The 23,520-nt window shown below is 39.0% G+C and overlaps 1 protein-coding gene across 1 annotated transcript in view; it reads left to right on the top strand.

Annotated features, from left to right (window-relative positions):
* LOC128666863 (cytochrome P450 2A4) overlaps positions 1–23,520 on the top strand; it is a 78,446-nt gene that overhangs the window by 49,828 nt on the left and 5,098 nt on the right. The window contains exons 5-8 of the mRNA XM_053721664.1: positions 4,512–4,672; positions 16,256–16,432; positions 21,923–22,064; positions 22,574–22,761. Coding sequence (XP_053577639.1) covers positions 4,512–4,672; positions 16,256–16,432; positions 21,923–22,064; positions 22,574–22,761 — 668 coding nt within the window. The remainder of the gene's footprint in view (positions 1–4,511; positions 4,673–16,255; positions 16,433–21,922; positions 22,065–22,573; positions 22,762–23,520) is intronic.

Raw genomic sequence — 23,520 nt, forward strand, 5'->3', positions numbered from 1 at the left:
GCAAAAAATCAACTTAGTAAAGTGATCACAGTAGCAGCAATGGTCACCTGAAGATTTTCTATTTTATTTACTAAATCCTAACAAAAATATATATACAGTGTGTATATATATATATATATATATATATATTTAACATTTTTACAGCCTTCTCACATACAATGAAATATAAATATAATAATTGTATATTCTGAATCTGCTTAAAACACCCCCACAATATAATATGTGTATGTCATGCACTAAAATATGACTTACATTTTAAAGGGACAGTAAACTAAAAAAAAAATCTACGAAATTCAGATAGAGGATGCAATTTTAAACAACTTTCCAAATTACTTCTATTTAATTTTTAGGTAGGCTCGGGAGTAGCAATGCAAAACTCCACTCCCCATTAGCGCTCCACTTTGTAATACCAGCGCATGATAATGTGCTCTGATATTACAAGAACATTGCAATGCGAAAGTGAGAAGAGCACACTTCCATAGGCTCCCATAGGAGTCTTGTTCTGATGCCGTCACAGACGACATCAAAAGATCACGCAGCAGAGGGGGTTAGTAGCGCGGCGATGGGCAGTATTTTTAAATATATATGTACATGCTGATATATATACATACGGCTAGATTTAGAGTTTTGTCGGTAACGACCCGCGTAGCTAACGCCGGCTTTTTTTCTGGCCGCACCTTTAAAATAACTCTGGTATTGAGAGCCCACAGAATGGCTGCGTTAGGCTCCAAAAAAGGAGCGTAGAGGCATATTTAACGCCACTGCAACTCTCGATACCAGAGTTGCTTACGGACGCGGCCAGCCTCAAAAACGTGCTCGTGCACGATTCACCCATAGAAAACAATGGGGCTGTTTGAGCTGAAAAAAAAACTAACACCTGCAAAAAAGCCGCGTTCAGCTCCTAACGCAGCCCCATTGTTTGCTATGGGGAAACACTTCCTACGTCTGCACCTAACACCCTAACATGTACCCCGAGTCTAAACATCCCTAGCCTTACACTTATTAACCCCTAATCTGCCGCCCCCACTATTGCTGACCCCTGCATATTATTATTAACCCCTAATCTGCCGCTCCGTAAACCGCCGCTACTTACATTATCCCTATGTACCCCTAATCTGCTGCCCCTAACACCGCCGACCCCTATGTTATATTTATTAACCCCTAATCTGCCCCCCACAACGTCGCCGCTACCTGCCTACACTTATTAACCCCTAATCTGCCGACCGCAAAGCGCCGCCACCTACGTTATCCTTATGTACCCCTAATCTGCTGCCCCTAAAACCGCCGACCCCTATATTATATTTATTAACCTCTAATCTGCCCCCCACAACGTCGCCGCCAGCTACCTACAATAATTAACCCCTAATCTGCCGACCGGAGCTCACCGCTATTCTAATAAATTTTTTAACCCCTAAAGCTAAGTCTAACCCTAACACTAACACCCCCCTAAATTAAATATAATTTTAATCTAACGAAATTAATGAACTCTTATTAAATAAATTATTCCTATTTAAAACTAAATACTTACCTGTAAAATAAACCCTAATATAGCTACAATATAACGAATAATTACATTGTAGCTATTTTAGGATTAATATTTATTTTACAGGCAACTTTGTAATTATTTTAACCAGGTACAATAGCTATTTAATAGTTAAGAACTATTTAATAGTTACCTAGTTAAAATAAGTACAAAATTACCTGTAAAATAAATCCTAACCTAAGTTACAATTAAACCTAACACTATACTATCATTAAATTAATTAAATAAAATACCTACAATTACCTACAATTAAACCTAACACTACACTATCAATAAATTAATTAAATACAATACCTACAAATAACTACAATGAAATAAACTAACTAAAGTACAAAAAATAAAAAAGAACTAAGTTACAAAAAATAAAAAAATATTTACAAACATAAGAAAAATATTACAACAATTTTAAACTAATTACACCTACTCTAAGCCCCCTAATAAAATAACAAAGCCCCCCAAAATAAAAAAATTCCCTACCCTATTCTAAATTACTAAAGTTCAAAGCTCTTTTACCTTACCAGCCCTGAACAGGGCCCTTTGCGGGGCAAGCCCCAAGAAGTTCAGCTCTTTTGCCTGTAAAAAAAAACATACAATACCCCCCCCCCCAACATTACAACCCACCACCCACATACCCCTAATCTAACCCAAACCCCCCTTAAATAAACCTAACACTAAGCCCCTGAAGATCTCCCTACCTTGAGTCGTCTTCACCCAGCCGAGCCAAATTCTTCATCCAAGCGGAGCAAGAAGAGGTCCTCCATCCGGTAGAAGTCTTCATCCAAGCGGTGCAGAAGAGGTCTTCCATCCGATTGAAGTCTTCATCCAAGCGGCATCTTCTATCGTCATCCATCCGGAGCGGAGCGGCAGCATCCTGAAGACCTCCGACGCGGAACATCCATCCTGGCCGACGACTGAACGACGAATGACGGTTCCTTTAAATGACGTCATCCAAGATGGCGTCCCTCGAATTCCGATTGGCTGATAGGATTCTATCAGCCAATCGGAATTAAGGTAGGAATATTCTGATTGGCTAATGGAATCAGCCAATCAGAATCAAGTTCAATCCGATTGGCTGATTCAATCAGCCAATCAGATTGAGCTCGCATTCTATTGGCTGTTCCGATCAGCCAATAGAATGTGAGCTCAATCTGATTTCTGATAGGAATAAGTTATTTAATAAGAGTTAATTTATTTCGTTAGAATAAAATTATATTTAACTAAGGGGGGTGTTAGGGTTAGGGTTAGAATTAGCTTTAGGGGTTAAAAAATTTATTAGAATAGCGGTGAGCTCCGGTCGGCAGATTAGGGGTTAATTATTGTAGGTAGCTGGCGGCGACGTTGTGGGGGGCAGATTAGAGGTTAATAAATATAATATAGGGGTCGGCGGTGTTAGGGGCAGCAGATTAGGGGTACATAGCTATAATGTAGGTGGCGGCGCTTTGCGGTCGGCAGATTAGGGGTTAATTATTGTAGGTAGCTGGCTGCGACGTTGTGGGGGGCAGGTTAGGGGTTAATAAATATAATATAGGGGTCGGCGGTGTTAGGGGCAGCAGATTAGGGGTACATAAGTATAACGTAGGTGGCGGTCGGCAGATTAGGGGTTAAAAAAATTTAATCGAGTGTCGGCGATGTGGGGGGGCCTCGGTTTAGGGGTACATAGGTAGTTTATGGGTGTTAGTGTACTTTAGAGAACAGTAGTTAAGAGCTTTATGAACCGGCGTTAGCCCAGAAAGCTCTTAACTACTGACTTTTTTCTGCGGCTGGAGTTTTGTCGTTAGATTTCTAACGTTCACTTCAGACACGACTCTAAATACCGGAGTTAGAAAGATCCCATTGAAAAGATAGGATACGCAATTGACGTAAGGGGATCTGCGGTATGGAAAAGTCGCGGCTGAAAAGTCTGCGTTAGACCCTTTTTTGAATGACTCCAAATACCGGCGGTAGCCTAAAACCAGCGTTAGGAGCCTCTAACGCTGGTTTTCACGGCTACCGCCAAACTCCAAATCTAGGCCATATATATTTATTTGTTAACATGTGTATATAGACATATTAACATATACATATCTGTATAAAAGAGCTTTTATTTCTACTCTGACACAAAGGGGCCCCTCTAATTTTTTTCTATTACAACCTAAAAAGCATGTATGGGACCCTCTTTCAAATTTGGATACCTTTGATATCAATTTAATAAAGTGATTACAGTAGCAAATAGCACCTGGCTATTTTCAATGTTACTTACCTAATCCTGATAAAAGTAGATATTTTTAACATGCTTAGCAGCCTACTCACATGCAATGAAACAGAAATATAATAATGGTATATTCAGAATCTGTCACTCACTAAAATTTGACTTACAATAGTGTTTAAAACTAAAGGGACATCTATTTCAGGATGCAGATAGAGGTTGCAATTTTAAACAACTTTCCAAATTATTTGTGTTATCTATCTTACTTTGTTCTCTTGGCATCCTTTGTTGAAAAGCACACCAAGGTTGGTTAGATTCTCAATGCACTACTGGGAGCTAGTTGGTGACTGCACATATATTGCTCGTCATTGGCTAACCCTTTTTGATCAGCTAGCTTCCAGTTGTAGATTGTTGCTCTGTCAACAAAGAATACCGAGAGAATTAAGCAAATTTGATCATGGAAGTAAATTGGAAAGTTGTTTAAAATTGTATGCTCGTTTTGACTCATGAAGAGTAAACAAAATGGGTTTCATGTTTCTTTAAGCAGTAAAGAAAAACTAAAAATTGGTTAACATTTGAATGTAAAAAAGGTGTAACTTCAAAGGGTTAATTTTTTTAAAGATAATGAAAGTCAAGAATGGATAACTAGATGTGTATGGACTTATACTTGGTAGTTCACAACCTATATAAATAAAAAAAACAGACTGGATATGGGTGTGTTCTAATGTAAATCTTAACCAAAGTTTGTTCTTTGTAGGACTAACTTTGTGAATCTATTGACAGATACCTCATTTGATCCAACTCACCAGCTGGGGTTGTCTGTCTCCAACATCATCTGCTCCATTGTCTTTGGTGAGCGGTTTGACTACAAAGACAAGAAGTTTACTTCTCTTCTGTTCAACTTGAGAGAAGTAGCAAAAATCTTTAACTCTAACTCTGGACAGGTCAGTCTTGAAGGTGATAAATGTATAGAATGGGGGCGGGGGGACAGGGATTTCCCTTTCACACTGCTGTAAATCATTCAACCATCAATCTTCAGTATTAATCATTGTTTTAATCTCAAAATTTTATCTCCACCATAATTTTAATGAATTTTGATTTAACCCTGAAATTAGCTTTACCTAAGCAGCAATTAGAAATCTATCTGCTACTGAAGAGTTCCAAAAAGAAAGAAACAGGGTGTCTGGCAGTGACCCTATTAAGGGATGGCTGTGTTAAAATAGTATATGAAGCAAAAATTTTGAGATTTTGCATATCTAATTTGCATATCTTACCCAGAATCCTCTTGTGCATTGGTAACAATGTATATGGAGTTTTATTGGGGGAAAGCAAGCGGGGATACTTGCCTAGATCTGCTAATTTCCTATGCAAAAATGTTTGATTGATTTACTCATTGTTTGCACGTTAACATGGGAGAAAAGGAGATTACATTTTTAGCAATGATGCAGAAATTTAGCCCAAATAGATTCTTACGAGATGAATAAAATAATGGAGACCAAACCAAAATATGCAAACAAAAGGGAAACCTGTTTTATAAGCTGTTCTTTTATTACTGGAAACTCAACTCTTAAAATATAATGATGTTTTCAAAGTTTTATTGGAACATGCAGGTCCAAGCAAATACAGGCAATGTTTCAGGTTCGATCACCCTTACGCATGCCATAGTAATACACATCTGACATAGGGCTAGATTACAAGTGGAGTGCAAATGTTTGCGCGCAAGCGATATCGGGTTTTTGAGATTATGCGTAGGTTATATTACACTGGTGTTTCAAGTTGAAAGTAAGCGCGATGGCTTGAGGGCAATCACGATTTACGCTAGAATGATTACGAGGAATTTCCAATGATGGCATACAAAAGCGAACCAAATTTGAGAGATAGATTATTAAAAACCAACATAGGTAGTTGCAAACAATTAAGCCAGAGTTATATTTTAGCTAACGACTATGGTTGTTATCCATGCTTGAACTGTGGCAATTGTAACTCTGTGATTAGAGGTAAAGCGTTGTTGCATCCAAGAAGAGGTCACATATATCAAATAAATTATTATTATACATGTAATTCTACCTATGTCATCTATTTGATTAAATGCCCCTGTTGAAAAATGTACATAGGGGAAATGACTAGAAGGGTACGTGATAGGATTACCGAACATCGGTCCAATATTAGATGTAAAAATAAGGAGGCCCCTGTTTCTTCACACTTTCTAGAAGCTGGACATGCAATAAGTCAGCTTTGCTGGCAGGTTATAGATTGTGTAAAGAAACTAAAGAGGTTAGGAGGTGTTTAGGATATGCAAACTAGACAGAATGATTTCTAAAGGTTTAAACATTGAGAAAGATATGGCAGTTTTTTGCGTGAATAGCAATTGTGTAAAATAATTAAAAAAACAATTACTAACTACTTTGTAACTCATCTAACTGATGCAATATTGATACATACTGATGAATAAAGTTATGTCCTTCTGTTTTTAATAGTTCAATTATTCAATTATTTCAATGTTTAGCCACTAGGTGGCGCTATAAGAATGCAATAGTGATATCCTAGGTAATATATGGTTTGAGAATGGTTTGTTTTTGTTGGTATTTGGGTGTGTTTTAAACACAATGTCAGATGTACTGTATATTTGTATCACCTGTGATGCCTTGGACCTGGATGTTCCAATAAATCTTTGAAAACGTAATTGTGCTATGAGAGTTTTGTTTCTGGATTGAAGCTTTGTGGGGTATTTGAAGCTACAATGTCCCAGCTTGAACATGAGAAAGTAAGGTGGTAAAGTGCTGTAGCTACCTGTGTTTAAATATTTTGTATTACTGCAAGCAGGATTTCCCTTACAGACAGACAGACAGAAGTGCGCACTTGCTGCAGGACACAAATTATATACCAGAAACATTTTTCGATAAGAGATATGTATGTAATTGGTCATTGTTACACCACACTGCATCACTATCTGAGGTGGCAAAATTACAGATAGCAGAACAAAAAACAATAGTAATAATAATCTCTCTAGCAAAACTACATTTTTGGCTACATTTCATGTCAAGTGGGGTTCCTACAAATAAAGCTACGTGACAAGCATACCATAGGAAATAGGAGTTTCATAAAACAGTAGCAAGAGACGAATATCAAAAAATAGATAACATTCCCCCCTTTGAACGTGATTTATTGGTTACTAGAGAAATAGGGAAGGAAAGCGATTAAAGGAATTATGGGCCATCAAGATAGGGGATGTCTGTAACCCGTCCCCATAAGATAGCTCAGGATCGTAGTACAGCCAAAGGGGTTAAAGGGAAGAACAAAGGTTGATGACCTACAGATGGTGGATCCAAGGCAGCCTCTAGCTCTAAGCCTGTCTCAGAAAGATACCTTCCACTAATCCCCATGATATTGTGATGCTATTTTGGTAACGGGTGTAGGATCCACCTCCCACTTATTACAGAGAGCACCTGGTAGTGCATTAGTGATCCAAATGCCTAGCACTACAAACAAATAGCAGTCATGTTATGGGGTATTACAGACAAGTTTATGGCCAAATATTCAGAATAGTCCTGGGGTCGGTTTAGTCTGTTGAGAGTTAACAGGAGTGTTACAGAGAAGGGTCGTCACCCTCAACACCATTACCACCTCTACCCAGTAGCACTAGTGTACAACACAAGGTTAACAAAACCTAATCTATGTACTCCAGACAGGGCTAAATGCCAGCCCCGGCCTCCAATTTGTCACACACAGAACTATTTGTCAAGTATGACATTCTGGAGAGTGCAGGCATAAACAGTTAACAACACAGGGCCTACAGCTACTGTATCCTAATTCCTCTAAGTTCACAAATATTTATCTCTTGACACAAGCAATGCTACTTGCCTAGCTGTGACAACAGGGAGAGTGTGGGCACTAAAGGGTTAACCTCACAGGGTTTCCAGCTAACTACAGTATCCCAGATCCTTTAGGGCCTATAAATCATCCCAATTAACCACCAAATACAACCTAACCTTTCCCAAACATGAACTTCTACTGCCACCAGGGCCGCCACTATGAATTTTGGGGGCCCTTACTTAACCATTGATCAGGGCAACCCCCCCCCTTTAACATGTGCAATTTTTTACCAAGTGACTAAACTGTATATGCACTTTATTCTTAAGTGTAGTCAAACTTGGAAATGTTGTAAAGGTAGGAACACACAAACACAGAAACACACAGACACACATACCCCCTCACAGAGACATCTACAGAAAATGCACAAAGACATACAGTATGCACATACCCTCACAGTGGCATCCACAGAAAATACACAGACATACATACACACACACACACACTCACAGAGACACCCACAGAAAATGATATGCGCACACCCTCACAGAGAGATCCACAGAAAACAGACATACACACTCACACACACCCCTTCACAGAGACATCTACATAAAACACACAAAAACATTCACACCTACCGTCACAGAGACACCCACAGAAAATGCACAAAGAAATATGCACACACCCTCACAGAGACATCTACAGAAAATGCACAAAGACATACACACACACCCTCACAGAGACACCCACAGAAAATGCACAAACACTTACACACACACACACACACACACACCCTCACAGAGACATCCACAGAAAACACACAAAGACATACGCACACACCCTCACAGACACCCACAGAAAATACACAAAGACATGCGCACACACCCTCACAGAGACATCCACAGAAAACACACAAAGACATACACACCCACCCTCACAGAGGCATCCACAGAAAATACACAGACATATGCACACACCCTCACAGAGACATCCACAGAAAATGCACAAAGACATACACACACACCCTCTGTGCTGTACTCTATATGGTCTTGGTGGAACCATAAGCTGTGGTACTCAGTCTCATACCATTAGATCTGGTTAAATGCAGGATTTAGGCTAGTTTTTATGTATTTCAAAATTAAGTCAGCTGTAGTGTGAATTGAACAGTGTTAAGTTAACCTGTCTCATTTCAAACACTGATAAATCTTAGCTTGAGAGTATAACATTTTATGCAGATGTAAAAATCTTAAATAAAATACCTCCTGGCATCTGGAAAATCCTTGCATAAAGGAGCAGTAAACTGGAATGTAATATACATATATAAAAATCATATCTGCCAAAAGGGCACCTACCATTTGTGTATTGAGGAGGAAAAAATTCTGCATGGTTTTAAATATAGAATTTATACTGTACTGTCAAAAAAAGCATATTGCTACACAAATGTGTTTGTATGGACCCCTGGCCCCACCATACAACTACCAGACTGAAGTTACAATCCGAAATTGCACAAAGAAATAAAAAACATTTGCTAAGTAAGACCTACCTCCTCTGCAAATGAAAGTGATCTGCCGTCTGACTCAGGCACACACTGTACAACCTGAAGTGCCAAGCCTGTCTCACACTGTGCATAGTGGTTTAGGGCACACTCAAAAATCCTCTCAAATGCTAATACATTACTCCTTGTAATGACATTTCCCATGCTCAATAGCACTCTGCTATAGCGCCCTCTGGTGGCTGCCAACAATTTAAAAAAAATATATATTTTTTTAATAATAGTTGTGCTTGCCTCATGGGACACCTTGGCCCAGTGGGCCCCTGACAGGAGTCACCCCTTTCACCCCCTGATGGCGGCCCTGACTTCCACCACCCAAAAGCTTATTATTTAGTGCTTTTTGTGACTGGCCCTCAATTTCAGTTGCATTAACACCTAAATATAAATAAATATATAAAAATAACAGTTCAGTAATGTTATTCCCAAGCCCACAGAAGCCATGAATTAATTTTCTAGAGCACAAAGACAGATCTGATTAAACTTATAGTTTTATCTGACAAAAGGGGTCATAGTGCAAAAACAATGACAAAGAAATACATGAAAGTAGATGGTATATATATAAAAAAGTGTAATTAAACAACAGACCATTTAAAATTAAATATTGTGAAGATTTCCCATAATCCTTTTCAGTTGGTGTATTTCTTGATGTATTATGAAGTCTAATTGTGTTACAATCACATACTATTTTTACACAACCCTGCTCAGCTTACACTATCTCAGGCTGAACGGGTTATGTCTGTTGAATTTATGATATTAGTCCTAAGGACACGGACCCAGTGCCCATTGTGCCTGCTACATGTAAAATTATGGCATATCATTTTTCATGACGGAATTAACAATCAATAGACACTGAACACCCCATTCCTCAGTTAAAGTGGCTGTCATTTCTCAGGTAGCCTCTTGGCGCTTATCCATACCCAGGCGTGATTGGACTTATTTTAATCCCCACTTTCACCAGCACCCAAAATGTATCCAAATGGATACCATGGAAGAGTTAGGGGTATAATTCATATTGGGCTAGATTACAAGTGGAGAACTAACTAGCGCTTTCACTAGAAGGCTAACTGCACTAATGGGAAACCTTTTGCGCTCGTCGGGTTGCTCTGGTATTACGAGTTGTGATCACCTATTTTACCATAGAAGTCAAAGGAGAAAAAAAACACCCTACTCCCGCAAACTGGATCGCCATAAGCCCCTACTCTAATAACTCCTTAACCGCAACATAGCCCACCGCAAAGTCCCCACTACACTATTATCCCCTAAACTGCCAGCCCCCAACACAAGATAACCCACTAACATCTAAACCCCCTAACCTAAAACGCAAAATAGAATAACCTTTAAAAAAATAAACCTAACTACCTTTAAAAAAATAAATAACTTACCTGTGAAAGTGAAAAAAAATCTAATCTTACCTTTTAAAATAAAAAAGCTAACAGTACTATTAAAATAAAAAAGCTAACCGTACTATTAAAATAAAAAAGCTAACAGTACTATTAAAATAAAAAAGCTGACTCAAAGCTCGATACTTCCTATACTCTAATAAACCAGATAGGTACTTAGCAAGTAAACTACGAAACAGAACAAAGGCACACTCTATACCCAAATTACTCACACAGAGGGAGACCATGACGTCAGACCCCCAAGAGATAGCCAACACCTTTGCTGCATACTATGCGACATTGTATGATGGTCTGAAAGTACACCACACAGATCAAACACAGCTACTGTTATCCCAATTTTTGCGCAATGCTAATTTGCCCACGCTCACTCCTGAGGAAAATGACATCCTGAATGCTGAGGTTACGGCCCAAGAAATACTTATGGTAATTAAAGATCTAAAATCAAGCAAGGCGGCGGGGCCTGACGGTATGCCTAGCGAATATTATAAATTATTTAAAATACCCTTAATACCTCACATACAGAAGTTTTGCAATGATATAATGCAGGGCAACTCAGTCCCCACATACATACTCAGAGCCAAAATAGTGGTCATCCCCAAACCTGGAAAGGACCCTGTTAAGTGCCAGAGTTATAGACCCATTTCATTAATAAATCAGGACCTCAAGATCCTAACAAAAATATTAGCAAACAGGCTGCAAACACTACTCCCCCGACTGATCCATCCTGATCAGGTGGGTTTTATCACAGGCCGAGAAGCCCCGGATAATATCCGAAGAACTATAGATTTAACAGAATACCTAAAAAGACAGAAGACGCCTTCTCTGCTCCTATCCCTGGATGCGGAGAAGGCGTTTGACCGCATAGATTGGAACTATATGTTTCAGATACTATCTACAATGGGATTTAGTGGTCCGTTTATAGAAGCGTTAAAAGGAATATACTCGACCCCCAAAGCCACCATAAGCGCAGCTGGCTACATGTCTAAGACCATAGACATTAAAAACGGGACACGACAGGGATGCCCTCTCTCGCCACTCTTGTTTGCCCTGTGCATTGAGCCATTGGCAGCTACTATTAGGAATGCGGATGATGTCAAAGGAGTGACGATCGGTAACTGTGAATATAAAATCTCACTTTTTGCGGACGACGTGCTGCTGACCTTAACTAACCCACTATTCTCCTTGACCAATCTTTATAGAATTTTACTGGATTTTGCAAAAATCTCGGGATATAAGGTAAATATCGACAAATGTGAAGCCTTACCATTGACACTTCCCCCTCACACAAAAAAATTGATAGAAATTAATTTCGACATAAAGTGGGTAGAAAATTCCCTCACCTATCTGGGAATCAAACTTTCTGACTCCTACGAAAGTCTATACAAATTAAACTATATCCCCCTATATAATTCCATTAGAAAGGATTTAAGATCCTGGAAAAAGGGAACATATTCATGGTACGGTCGCCTATCATCCATAAAGATGAACCTATTACCAAGGATTTTGTACCTTTTTAGGGCTCTCCCGAACAAAGTTCCTCCCCTGGACCTTCAAAAATTTCAAAAAGACCTTATCTCTTTCTTGAGAGGAGAGGGAAAAGCTAGAATAGCCTCACACATACTAACCAGACACAGAAGGCTGGGAGGAGTAGGGGTACCGAATTTACAAGACTATTATGTAGCAGCTAGGATAGCACAAACCTCACTCTTACTTAAACCAATAACTGACGTCATCTGGACGAGAATTGAAACAGACACAATGGGCCTAGACAACGCTGACGACCTTTTGTGGGTCCCGAGACGAGTGGCAGGTCAAACTGACATTAGACTATCCTCAACGCTAGATACTATTTCGCATTGGAATAAGATATCCAAACATTCGACACTACTCCCAGTGGGGACATGGCTCAAACCAATCAGATTTCTGCTACCAAAAGAAACACACAGGCTAGTGGGTAAATGGATCAACAAGGGATTATATAGAGTTGCAGACTTTATCACACACTCACAGATAATCTCATTCAATCAGCTACAAGACAAAATTCACCCACTCAAACTCCACTGGTTTGTATATCTTCAAATCTCTTCAGCTCTTAACAAATATGACATATCACGAGGGAAAACCCCACTTACAGTGATAGAAAGAATGGGCTTAAAACCATGCAGGGAAAAACAACTTATTTCTAAATTATATGTTACTCTTCAGGACATACAACAAACCCATAAATCTTCAATAGCATTAAAATGGGAAGGAGAAGGTATAGATCAAATATCAAAAAGTGAATAGGATCAGATATACTTTGAATCCTGTAAAGGCTTAATTAGCGCTGATCTTAGAGAAAATACCATAAAAACAACATTTCGGTGGTACCTTACACCCCTAAGAACATCCCACTATTCTCTAAATAGATCTAAATTATGTTATAGAGGATGTGGAGACCGAGGCTCATATAAGCACATGTGGTGGGATTGTGTCCCTATTCAAAACATATGGCAACAGACTAGCGACCTACTCAGTAGGATCTTAGATGAAGAAATTTCATTAACAATGGCCCATGCACTTCTTAGTAAGCGTATCCCCAATCTGAACTCCGCAATTAATAAGTTTATCAAAATAGTTTGCACGGTTACTAGAATCTGCATAGCAAGACACTGGAGGGAGGGTCCCCCCACTTGGAGAGAAGTTCTAGACAAAATACAGGATACTTATCTTATGTCTGAAAGGGTAGCCTGGATACAAGGAGACACGGAGCAATTCACAAAAATTTGGTTCTATTGGATAATGCACCACTCGTAGTTAAAGGCTAAATAAAAAATAAAAAAAAAAACACTACGAGTGGGGTATTCAGATAAGCAGACCCTTCTCACTGGCACCCTGGATGGAAATAAGCTAAATGGAAACTTGAGACGATGTGATAGTAGAAAATGTTGATATATGTATACACTGATCTTGATTTGTTTTAGGTTTTTTTTTTCTCTTTTTTTTTTTTTTCTCAGAAGTTACAGTATTTCTTATACTCTTGTTTGATTTATGCATAAAAATGTTTCTGTGCTCCTAAAACATAAGGCTCTTCCTGGGACTATGTAAAATTTGCTCCCGGGAAGCAGTAATTGTTGTAATAATGACCAATGGAAACAAATAAAGATTTTTCAACATAAAATAAAAAAGCTAACAGTACTATTAAAATAAAAAAGCTAACCGTACTATTAAAATAAAAAAGCTAACAGTACTATTAAAATAAAAAAGCTAACAGTACTATTAAAATAAAAAAGCTAACAGTACTATTAAAATAAAAAAGCTAACAGTACTATTAAAATAAAAAAGCTAACAGTACTATTAAAAAAAAAAGCTAACAGTACTATTAAAATAAAAAAAGAAACATTACCTAAAAAACAAAACCTAACCTTACAAAAATAACAAAGAAATTGCCAAAATGAAAAAAAGAATTATGCCTATTCTAAAAATAAACTTCAAATAGCCCTTAAAATGTCCCATTGTAGGGCATATCCCTAAAGTGATCAAGCTCTTTTTCGTAAAAAAAAAACACTACAACCCTCTAACAGCAACCATCCCCCCCCCCCAAAAAAAAAAACTAAGCTAAAAAGTTCTCTGAAAAGGTCATTTGGCTAGACATTATCTTTAAAAGGGCATTTAGCTCTTGCTGCCCAGTGGAGTTTAAAAAAACAAAAAAAAAACCAACCCAATCTTAAAAAATAAAAAACTAACACTAAAGCCCAAGATGGTACTCACCAAATAAGATGATGGCGTCACTCCATATTCATCCTGGTGGTGGTCCTTCTACATCCAGGTGGTGGTCTATCTTCTTATTTTCATCCCGGCGGCGGCAGCAGTGGGGGTCTTCTTATTCAGAGCTTGAACACAGAGCTCCTCTTCATGCGGTCACCAGCTGCACACTGAATTTGGAATACAAGGTACCACTCTTATATAAGGGTACCCTTGCATTCCTATTGGCTGATTTGCATGTTCTAATTCAAATCAACCAATAGAATGAAAGCTTGCAATTCCTTGCAATTTGAGTGCCTGGTCAAGTTAAAAAGAAATCCTCTGTCCTATTAAGTGAACTATGCCAATTGCATATTTACTGTCTTGATACATGTTAACAGTTTGACCTCTTCTGAGGAGGCATGCACAAATCAGGGCCACCAATTCCACAGCTGGGCATTGTAATTAGCTGATAATGTGCTAGCCTCAAAGTATCTTAAAGGGAGCTAGCACTGCCTATCCTGATTTTCTGCTGCCATTTATAATTTTTGAGCTACAATCAAAATATATAAAGTCATGTCTAAATTGTCAAGGGGGGGGGTCATAAGAGGGAGACCATAAAACAGCCATAATGTGGCTCCCTGTTGTCTGGTCAGTCTCTCATTAGAGAAATGTGTGTTTTTTTTTATTAAGCAGAATATTTTCAGCATGAAGCACACATGAAGCTTACCGCCTTTCACTCATGTACACAAAGAGGGGGAAAAAAAGCTTACAATATCCTAGGAGGCACAAAGCTGGAGTTCTAAAAAAGAGCAGATTAAATTAGTTTAAAACATTGTTCAGTCCCAGTGATCCAAGCTAACAGTTCCGGTTTGTCATCAGTGGGCGGGGCTTGACAGCCATTTCAAAGTGGCCAGAAACAATATTCATTTTAAAATTACTTTCTTACCGTTCTGCTGTATGATATAGAAAGGGTGCAGGAGGATATTTGCAGCTTAATCTAAGATAAGACTTTAAGATGTCTAAGTTTAGACTGTGCCATTAACTTCTTATCTCTTTTAGAAGCTATGAGAAAGCTTCTCTGTGTACAAAAAATAAATAAATAAATATGTAACAGGCTGACACAAAAAATGACCGAACTTTTCACCAAATAATAAAACAATAATTGTAATAGTTATAAAATGTAAACAATTAGTGTAAACACATTTAAGAGGGGTATCTTACTATGTACTAAACCCATGTTTAAAAGAGGTACCTTATTTTACTTATCCCTAACCAATCGTAGCAGTTAATCAGACTAACGCTTACTTTAATGTCCCTGCCTATCATGAACGATTAGCCCTAATCAAGTCCCTGCAGTACTGGACATCACCTTTTTGCCATTGCTTATTAAGAGAGATTAGTCAGTGGGCATCCAGACAGCTAGGGTCACAACCCTTGTGTCCTGGACGGCCAAGTAGAACACCCAGTGGTGGTTTAATGAGCAAGAACCACCACTGAAAACACCAATGGGTTAAAACACAGAGAGACAAAAGACAAACACAAACTCATGGACTGGTGCTACCTCTAGACCACGCTGTTGTTTGTGGTCAGGTCTCAGAACGCTCCCTTGTCACTCCCTGCCGCTTCCCACTGACAGAACAAGATCCCACAGAATATCACGGACCTTATCTTATGGTGCACATGGCACTGATCTCTCAGAAGACAGCTATGAAAGGAGAGACCTGGCTCCTAGTTGAAGCTCGCCAGCTAACTGATGTGGAAATGAAACCCAAATCATTTCTTACAAATCTAATTGGTCATTGTTACTTACACTACACTTCATCACTAGCAGCACAATTTCAGATAGCAAAACTACATTTTCGTCTACATTTCATGTCACTTGGATTTCTTACAAACAAAGCTATGTGACAAGCATATCTTGTGAAAATAGAGCAAAACATAAGCAACTAAAAAAAGTAAAGGTTGAATTTGATGGACTTCTTTCTACAATTTTTTAAAGTTACTCTATGATGATTTTTCATATCTCTCTCTGATTACAGATTATCAACTTCTTTCCACGTTTATCTCGGTATCTGCCGGGTCCTCACCAGAAAATCTACAAGTGTTTTCAAAAGATAAAGGAATTTTTGTTGGATTCAGTGAAAGCTCATAGAGAAACACTGGATGAGAACTGCCCTAGGGACCTAATTGACTGTTTTCTCTTGAAGATGGATGAGGTGATTTTAATATATCGGCGGATCGTCTTGTGTTTAGAATTGTCATGGTCTTTGTTATTGAGCTCACTTGGCTGATTAGGAAGAGAGCACATAATTTAAGTAAGAACTTACCTGATAAATTCATTTCTTTCATATTGGCAAGGGTCCATGAGCTAGTGACGTATGGGATATACAATCCTACCAGGAGGGGCAAAGTTTCTCAAACCTCAAATGCCTATAAATACACCCCTCACCACACCCACAATTCAGTTTAATGAATAGCCAAGTAGTGGGGTGATAAAATAAGGAGTAAAAAAAAATACAAAAAGAGGAACTAGAAATAAAATTGTGCTTTTATACAAAAATCATAACCACCAAAAAAGGGTGGGTCTCATGGACTTTTGCCAATATGAAACAAATGAATTTATCAGGTAAGTTCTTACATAAATTATGTTTTCTTTCATGTAATTGACAAGAGTCCATGAACTAGTGACGTATGGGATAGAAATACCCAAGATGTGGAAGACCACAGAAGAGTCACTAGAAAGGGAGGGATAAAATAAAAACAGCTATTTCCACTGAAAAAATTAAATCCACAAAAAATACTGCTAAATCATCCACCATCTCTGCCTGGAAAGGTACCTGGGAAGTTTCTTGTTTAGATGAGAAGCCATCAGATCTATTTCTGAAATACCCCACATCTGTACAATCTGACAAAATACATCTGGATGGAGAGACCACTCCCCCGGATGTAAGGTCTGACGGCTGAGATAATACACTTCCCAAGAAAGTATCAGAGATACTTCTTTCATAGCTAAGGGACTGCGAGTCCCACCCTGCTGATTGACATATGCCACAGTTGTGATATTGTCTGTCTGAAAACGAATGAATGGTCCTCTCTTTAACAGAGGCCAAGCCTGAAGAGCCCTGAAAATAGCATGGAGTTCTAAAATATTGATTGGTAACCTCTTGAGGTTTCCAAACCCCTTGTGCTGTCAGAGACCCCCAGACAGCTCCCCAACCTGAAAGACTTGCATCTGTTGTGATCACAGTCCAGGTAGGATGAACAAAAGAGGCCCCTTGAACTATACTATGATGGTCTAACCACCAAGTCAGAAAGAGTTGAGTGTTGGGATTTAAGTATATTAATTGTGATATCCGAGTATAATAAAAAACGAGCAAAGGGGATCCCGTCCGATGCTGCAGTCGTCATGAGACCTAAAACTTCCATGCACATAGCCACTGAAGGGAACGATTGAGACTGAAGGTTTCGACAAGCTGAAACCAATTTAATTTGTCTCTTGTCTGTTAAAGACAGAGTCATGGACACTGAATCTATCTGGAAACCTAAAAAGGTGACCCTTATGTGAGGAATCAAGAAACTCTTTGGTAAATTGATCCTCCAACCATGTCTTTGAAGAAACAACACTAGTTGATTTGTGTACGATTCTGCTAAATGTAAAGACTGAGCTAGTACCAAATAAGGAAACACCACAATACCCTGTTCTCTGATTACAGATAGAAGGGCACGAGAACCTTCTAAAAACTTCTTGGAGCTGTCGCTCGGCCAAATGGAAGAGCAACAAATTGGTAATGCTTGTCTAGAAAAAGAGAATATCAGAAACCGATAGTGGTCTGGATTAATCGGAATGTGAAGATATGCATCCTGTAAGTCTATAGTAGACATATAATGACCTTGCTGAACAAAAGGCAGAATAGTCCTTATAGTCACATCTTGAAAGTTGGGACCCTTACAAAACGATTCAAAAACTTCAGATCCAGAACTGGCCTGAATGAATTTTCTTTCTTTGGGACAATGAATAGATTTGAGTAAAACCCCAGAACCTGTTCCTGAAACGGAACTGGTATGATTGCCCCTGAAAGCTCCAGATCTGAAACACACTTCAGAAAAGCCTGAGCCTTCACCGGATTTGTTGGAACGTGAGAGAGAAAAAATCTTCTCACAGGAGGTCTTACTCTGAAACCTATTCGATACCTTTGAAAGACAATACTCTGAATTCGCTGATTTTGAACAGAATCTGCCCAAATGTCTTGGAATAAATTCAATCTGCCCCCTACCAGCTGAACTGGATGGAGGGCTGCATCTTCATGCAGACTTGGGGGCTGGCTTTGGTTTCTTAAAAGGTTTCCAATTGGAACCAGAGTCTTTAGGGGAAAGGATTGGTTTTCTCTTCCTTATTCTGTCGAAAGGAACAAAAACGATTAGAAGCTTTAGATTTACCCTTAGATCTTTTATCCTGAAAGAAAAACAAGTCAATTTGAAAAAAGAGACTGTACCCCAGGTAAGAAAAATATCTTCCTTAACATGCTTCCCAAACTGAAATTGATAGTCTGCAAAGGGAAATATACATAGACCTGACTCATGGCAAATATAAGGGAAATACATATATTTAAAACTTTATATTAATACATAAAGCGCCAAACCATAGCTGAGAGTGTCTTAAATAATGATACATACTTACCGAAAGACACTCATCCACATATAGCAGATAGCCAAGCCAGTACTGAAAAAGTATCAGCAGAGGTAATGGTATACAGTGGGGCAAAAAAGTACTTAGTCAGCCACCTATTGTGCAAGTTCTCCCACTTAAGAAGATGAGAGAGGCCTGTAATTTTCATCATAGGTATACCTCAACTATGAGAGACAAAATGTGGAAACAAATCCAGACAATCACATTGTCTGATTTGGAAATAATTTATTTGCATATTATGGTGGAAAATAAGTATTTGGTCACCTACAAACAAGCAAGAATTCTGGCTCTCACAGACCTGTATCTTCTTCTTTAAGAGGCTCCTCTGTCCTCCACTAATTACCTGTATTAATGGCACCTGTTTGAACTTGTTATCAGTATAAAAGACACCTGTCCACAACCTCAAACAGTCACACTCCAAACTCCACTATGGTGAAGACCAAAGAGCTGTCGAAGGACACCAGAAACAAAATTGTAGACCTGCACCAGGCTGGGAAGACTGAATCTGCAATAAGCAAGCAGCTTGGTATGAAGAAATCAACTGTGGGAGCAATAATTAGAAAATGGAAGACATACAAGACCACTGATAATCTCCCTCGATCTGGGGCTCCACGCAAGATCTCACCCCGTGGGGTCAAAATGATCACAAGAACGGTGAGCAAACATCCCAGAACCACACGGGGGGACCTAGTGAATGACCTGCAGAGAGCTGGGACCAACTTAACAAAGGCTACCATCAGTAACACACTACGCCGCCAGGGACTCAGATCCTGCAGTGCCAGACGTGTCCCCCTGCTTAAGCCAGTACATGTCCGGGCCCGTCTGAAGTATGCTAGAGAGCATTTGGATGATCTAGAAGCGGATTGGGAGAATGTCATATGGTCAGATGAAACCAAAGTAGAACTGTTTGGTAGAAACACAACTCGTCATGTTTGGAGGAGAGAGAATGCTGAGTTGCAACCAAAGAACACCATACCTACTGTGAAGCATGGGGGTGGCAACATCATGCTTTGGGGCTGTTTCTCTGCAAAGGGAACAGGATGACTGATCCGTGTACATGAAAGAATGAAAAGGGCCATGTATCGTGAGATTTTGAGTGCAAACCTCCTTCCATCAGCAAGGGCATTGAAGATAAAACATGGCTGGGTCTTTCAGCATGACAATGATCCCAAACACACCACCCAGGCAACGAAGGAGTGGCTTCGTAAGAAGCATTTCAAGGTCTGGAGTGGCCTAGCCAGTCTCCAGATCTCAACCCCATAGAAAACCTTTGGAGGGAGTTGAAAGTCCGTGTTGCCCAGCGACAGCCCCAAAACATCACTGTTCTAGAGGAGATCTGCATGCAGGAATGGGCCAACATACCAGCAACAGTGTGTGACAACCTTGGGAAGAATTAAAGAAAACGTTTGACCTCTGTCATTGCCAACAAAGGATATATAACAAAGTATTGAGATGAACTTTTGATATTGACCAAATACTTATTTTCCACCATAATATGCAAATACATTCTTTCCAAATCAGACAATGTGATTGTCTGGATTTGTTTCCACATTTTGTCTCTCATAGTTGAGGTATACCTATGATGAAAATTACAGGCCTCTCTCAACTTCTTAAAGGGCCATTATGCACTCAAAAAAATATGGGCTAATTAAATAAAGCATTAAAAGAAAATAAAGTTTTAAATTAACATGTATTATCAATTTTGCTGCTTAAGGTGCTAAAAATTATGTTAAAGTTTAAAGTCCTCTGACTTCATGAGAATACGTTCGTAGTACCCAGTAGCTGCAGAACAAGGCTTTTTTCCACACTCCATAACTTGTGTTTAGAAAGCCCTCCTGCTGGAGCGGTCTCTGTAATGTGCTTTGTGTGCAGTAATATGTTGAAAGGCAGAAACTATGTAGATATACACAGAAGCTGAAGAATTCCACTTCCCTTTCCCTCTCCGGTTACCACAGATCTCCTCCAGTCTCTGCACACTCTAATTAAATGCCGTGGTAACCGGGAGGGGGGAGGGAAGTGGATTTCCTGCAGCGTTAGAACGGACTGTGTGAAATCAGCAGATGCAGATATACACAGAAGCTACTAAACTCAGCAGCATATTTTCCCTTCTGTCCGTTCTAACACTGCAGGAATTCCACTTCCCTCCCCCCTCTCGGTTACCACGGCATTTATAAGGGTGTGCAGAGACTAGAGGAGATCTGTGGTAACCGGAGGGGGAAAGGGAAGTGGAATTCTTCAGCTTCTGTGTATATCTACATAGTTTCTGCCTTTCAACATATTACTGCACACAAAGCACATTACAGAGACCGCTCCAGCAGGAGGGCTTTCTAAACACAAGTTAGGGACTGTGGAAAAAAACCTTGTTCTGCAGCTACTGGGTACTACAAACGTATTCTCATTAAGTCAGAGGACTTTAAATTTTAACATCATTTTTAGGACCTTAAGCAGTAAAATTGATAATACATGCTAATTTAAAACTTTATTTTCTTTTAATGCTTTATTTAATTAGCCAATATTTTTTTGAGTGCATAATGGCCCTTTAAGTGGGAGAACTTGCACATTTGGTGGCTGACTAAATACTTTTTTGCCCCACTGTATAAGAGTATATCGTCGATCTGAAAAGGGTGGTAGGAGATGAATCCCTACGACCGATAACAGAGAACCTTTGAAAAGATTTACCGCGAGGGAAACCATAAAATCAATAGGCGATACTCCCTTCTCATCCCTCTGATAAACACTGTACTCTGAGAGGAATTGGGCTTCAAAATTCTTAGAAGCGCTTATCATAGAAGAAAAATCAAGCACAAACTTACTTCACCACCTCCATAGGAGGCAAAGTTTGTAAAACTGAATTGTGGGTGTGGTGAGGGGTGAATTTATAGGCATTTTGAGGTTTGGGAAACTTTGCCCCTCCTGGTAGGATTGTATATCCCATACGTCACTAGCTCATGGACTCTTGCCAATTACATGAAAGAAAGGAAGTTTGTATCATTGTATTCTATGTCTATACATTTAACAGGAGAAGAATAATCCCAACACAGAATTTAATAACAAGAATCTAATTGGAACCATTCATGATCTGTTTTTTGCTGGGACAGAGACTTCAAGTATAACATTAAAATATGGCTTCTTGATCATGCTTAAGTACCCGGATATACAAGGTAACCGTTCTCATCTAAAGGTTTTCCTGTTGTGATTGTCTAATTATACACTTTCTTAAAGGGGCATGAAATCCATTTTTTTTTAATCATGGTTCAGATCGAGCATACGATTTCAAGCAGCATTTCAATTTACTTGTATTGTTTTATTTGCTTTGTATCCTTTGTTGAAAATAATACCTAACTAGGCTCAGGAGTTGCTGATTGGTGGCTGTACATATATGTCATGCCTTATTGGCTTACTAATGAGTTTAGCTACCTCCCAGTAGTGCATTTCTGCTTCTTCAATAAAGGACACCAAGAGAATGAAGCAAAATCGATAATAGAAGTAAATTGGAAAGTTGTTTAAAACTAAATGCTCTATCTGAACCATGAAAGAAAATTGTTGGGTTTCATGTCCCTTTAACCACAATGAGAATAGATTGTATACACAGTACTGATTTAGATTAATTCCCTTTGTTTTGTTTTGAATTGGAAGCATGCTGTTGTTTTTTTCTCTAATTTGTCTTTAGAGAAGCTGCACAAAGAGATAGATTGTGTAATAGGACAGGAACGGTGCCCATCAATGGAGGATCGCAATAAAATGCCTTACACAGATGCCGTGACTCATGAGCTTCAGAGATTTGCTGATATTGTCCCAATAGCATTTCCTCGGGCAGCCAGCAAGGACACAACCTTCAGAGGGTATCATATTCCCAAGGTCAGAATAAGTGTAACATGTTACCTGCTACCTTGTTTAGTCTACACAATAATTACATAGAGTTGTCTTACTAGAAAAAGAAATGGCTGTTACTACAAAGTTGTTCTTCAAATTGGCAAATATGTTTATTCTAGCCGAGCCTATAAAAATGCAACTGTCATTAGAACACTTTGCTCCTAGGGAAAAATTGAGCCCATAAACCTGTCACTGTCATTATTAGACTTTAGTCCTAACAGAAACTAAGCCTATAAACATGTCACTGTCATTAGTACACTTTAGTCCTAACAGAAACTAAGCCTATAAACATGTCACTGTCATAGTACACTTTAGTCCTAACAGGAACTAAGCCCATAAACATGTCACTGTCATTAGTGCACTGTAGTCCTAGCAGGGACTGAGCCCATAAACATGTCACTGTCATTAGTGCACTGTAGTCCTAGCAGGGACTGAGCACATAAACATGTCACTGTCATTAGTACACTTTAGTCCTAACAGGAACTAAGCCCATACAAATCTCAATGTCATTAGTGCACTGTGGTCTTAGGAGGGACTGACCCTTAAAACATGTCACTCTCATTAGTACACTTTAGCCCTAGCAGGGACTGAGCACATAAACATGTCACTGTCATTAGTACACTTTAGTCCTAGCAGAGACTGAGCCCATAAACATGCAACTGTCATTAGTACACTTTGACCCTAGCAGGGACGGAGCTCATAAACATGTCACTGTCATTAGTACACTTTAGCCCTAGCAAAGAC

Source organism: Bombina bombina, chromosome 7 (assembly GCF_027579735.1).
Source record: "Bombina bombina isolate aBomBom1 chromosome 7, aBomBom1.pri, whole genome shotgun sequence".
Classification (NCBI taxonomy): domain Eukaryota; kingdom Metazoa; phylum Chordata; class Amphibia; order Anura; family Bombinatoridae; genus Bombina; species Bombina bombina.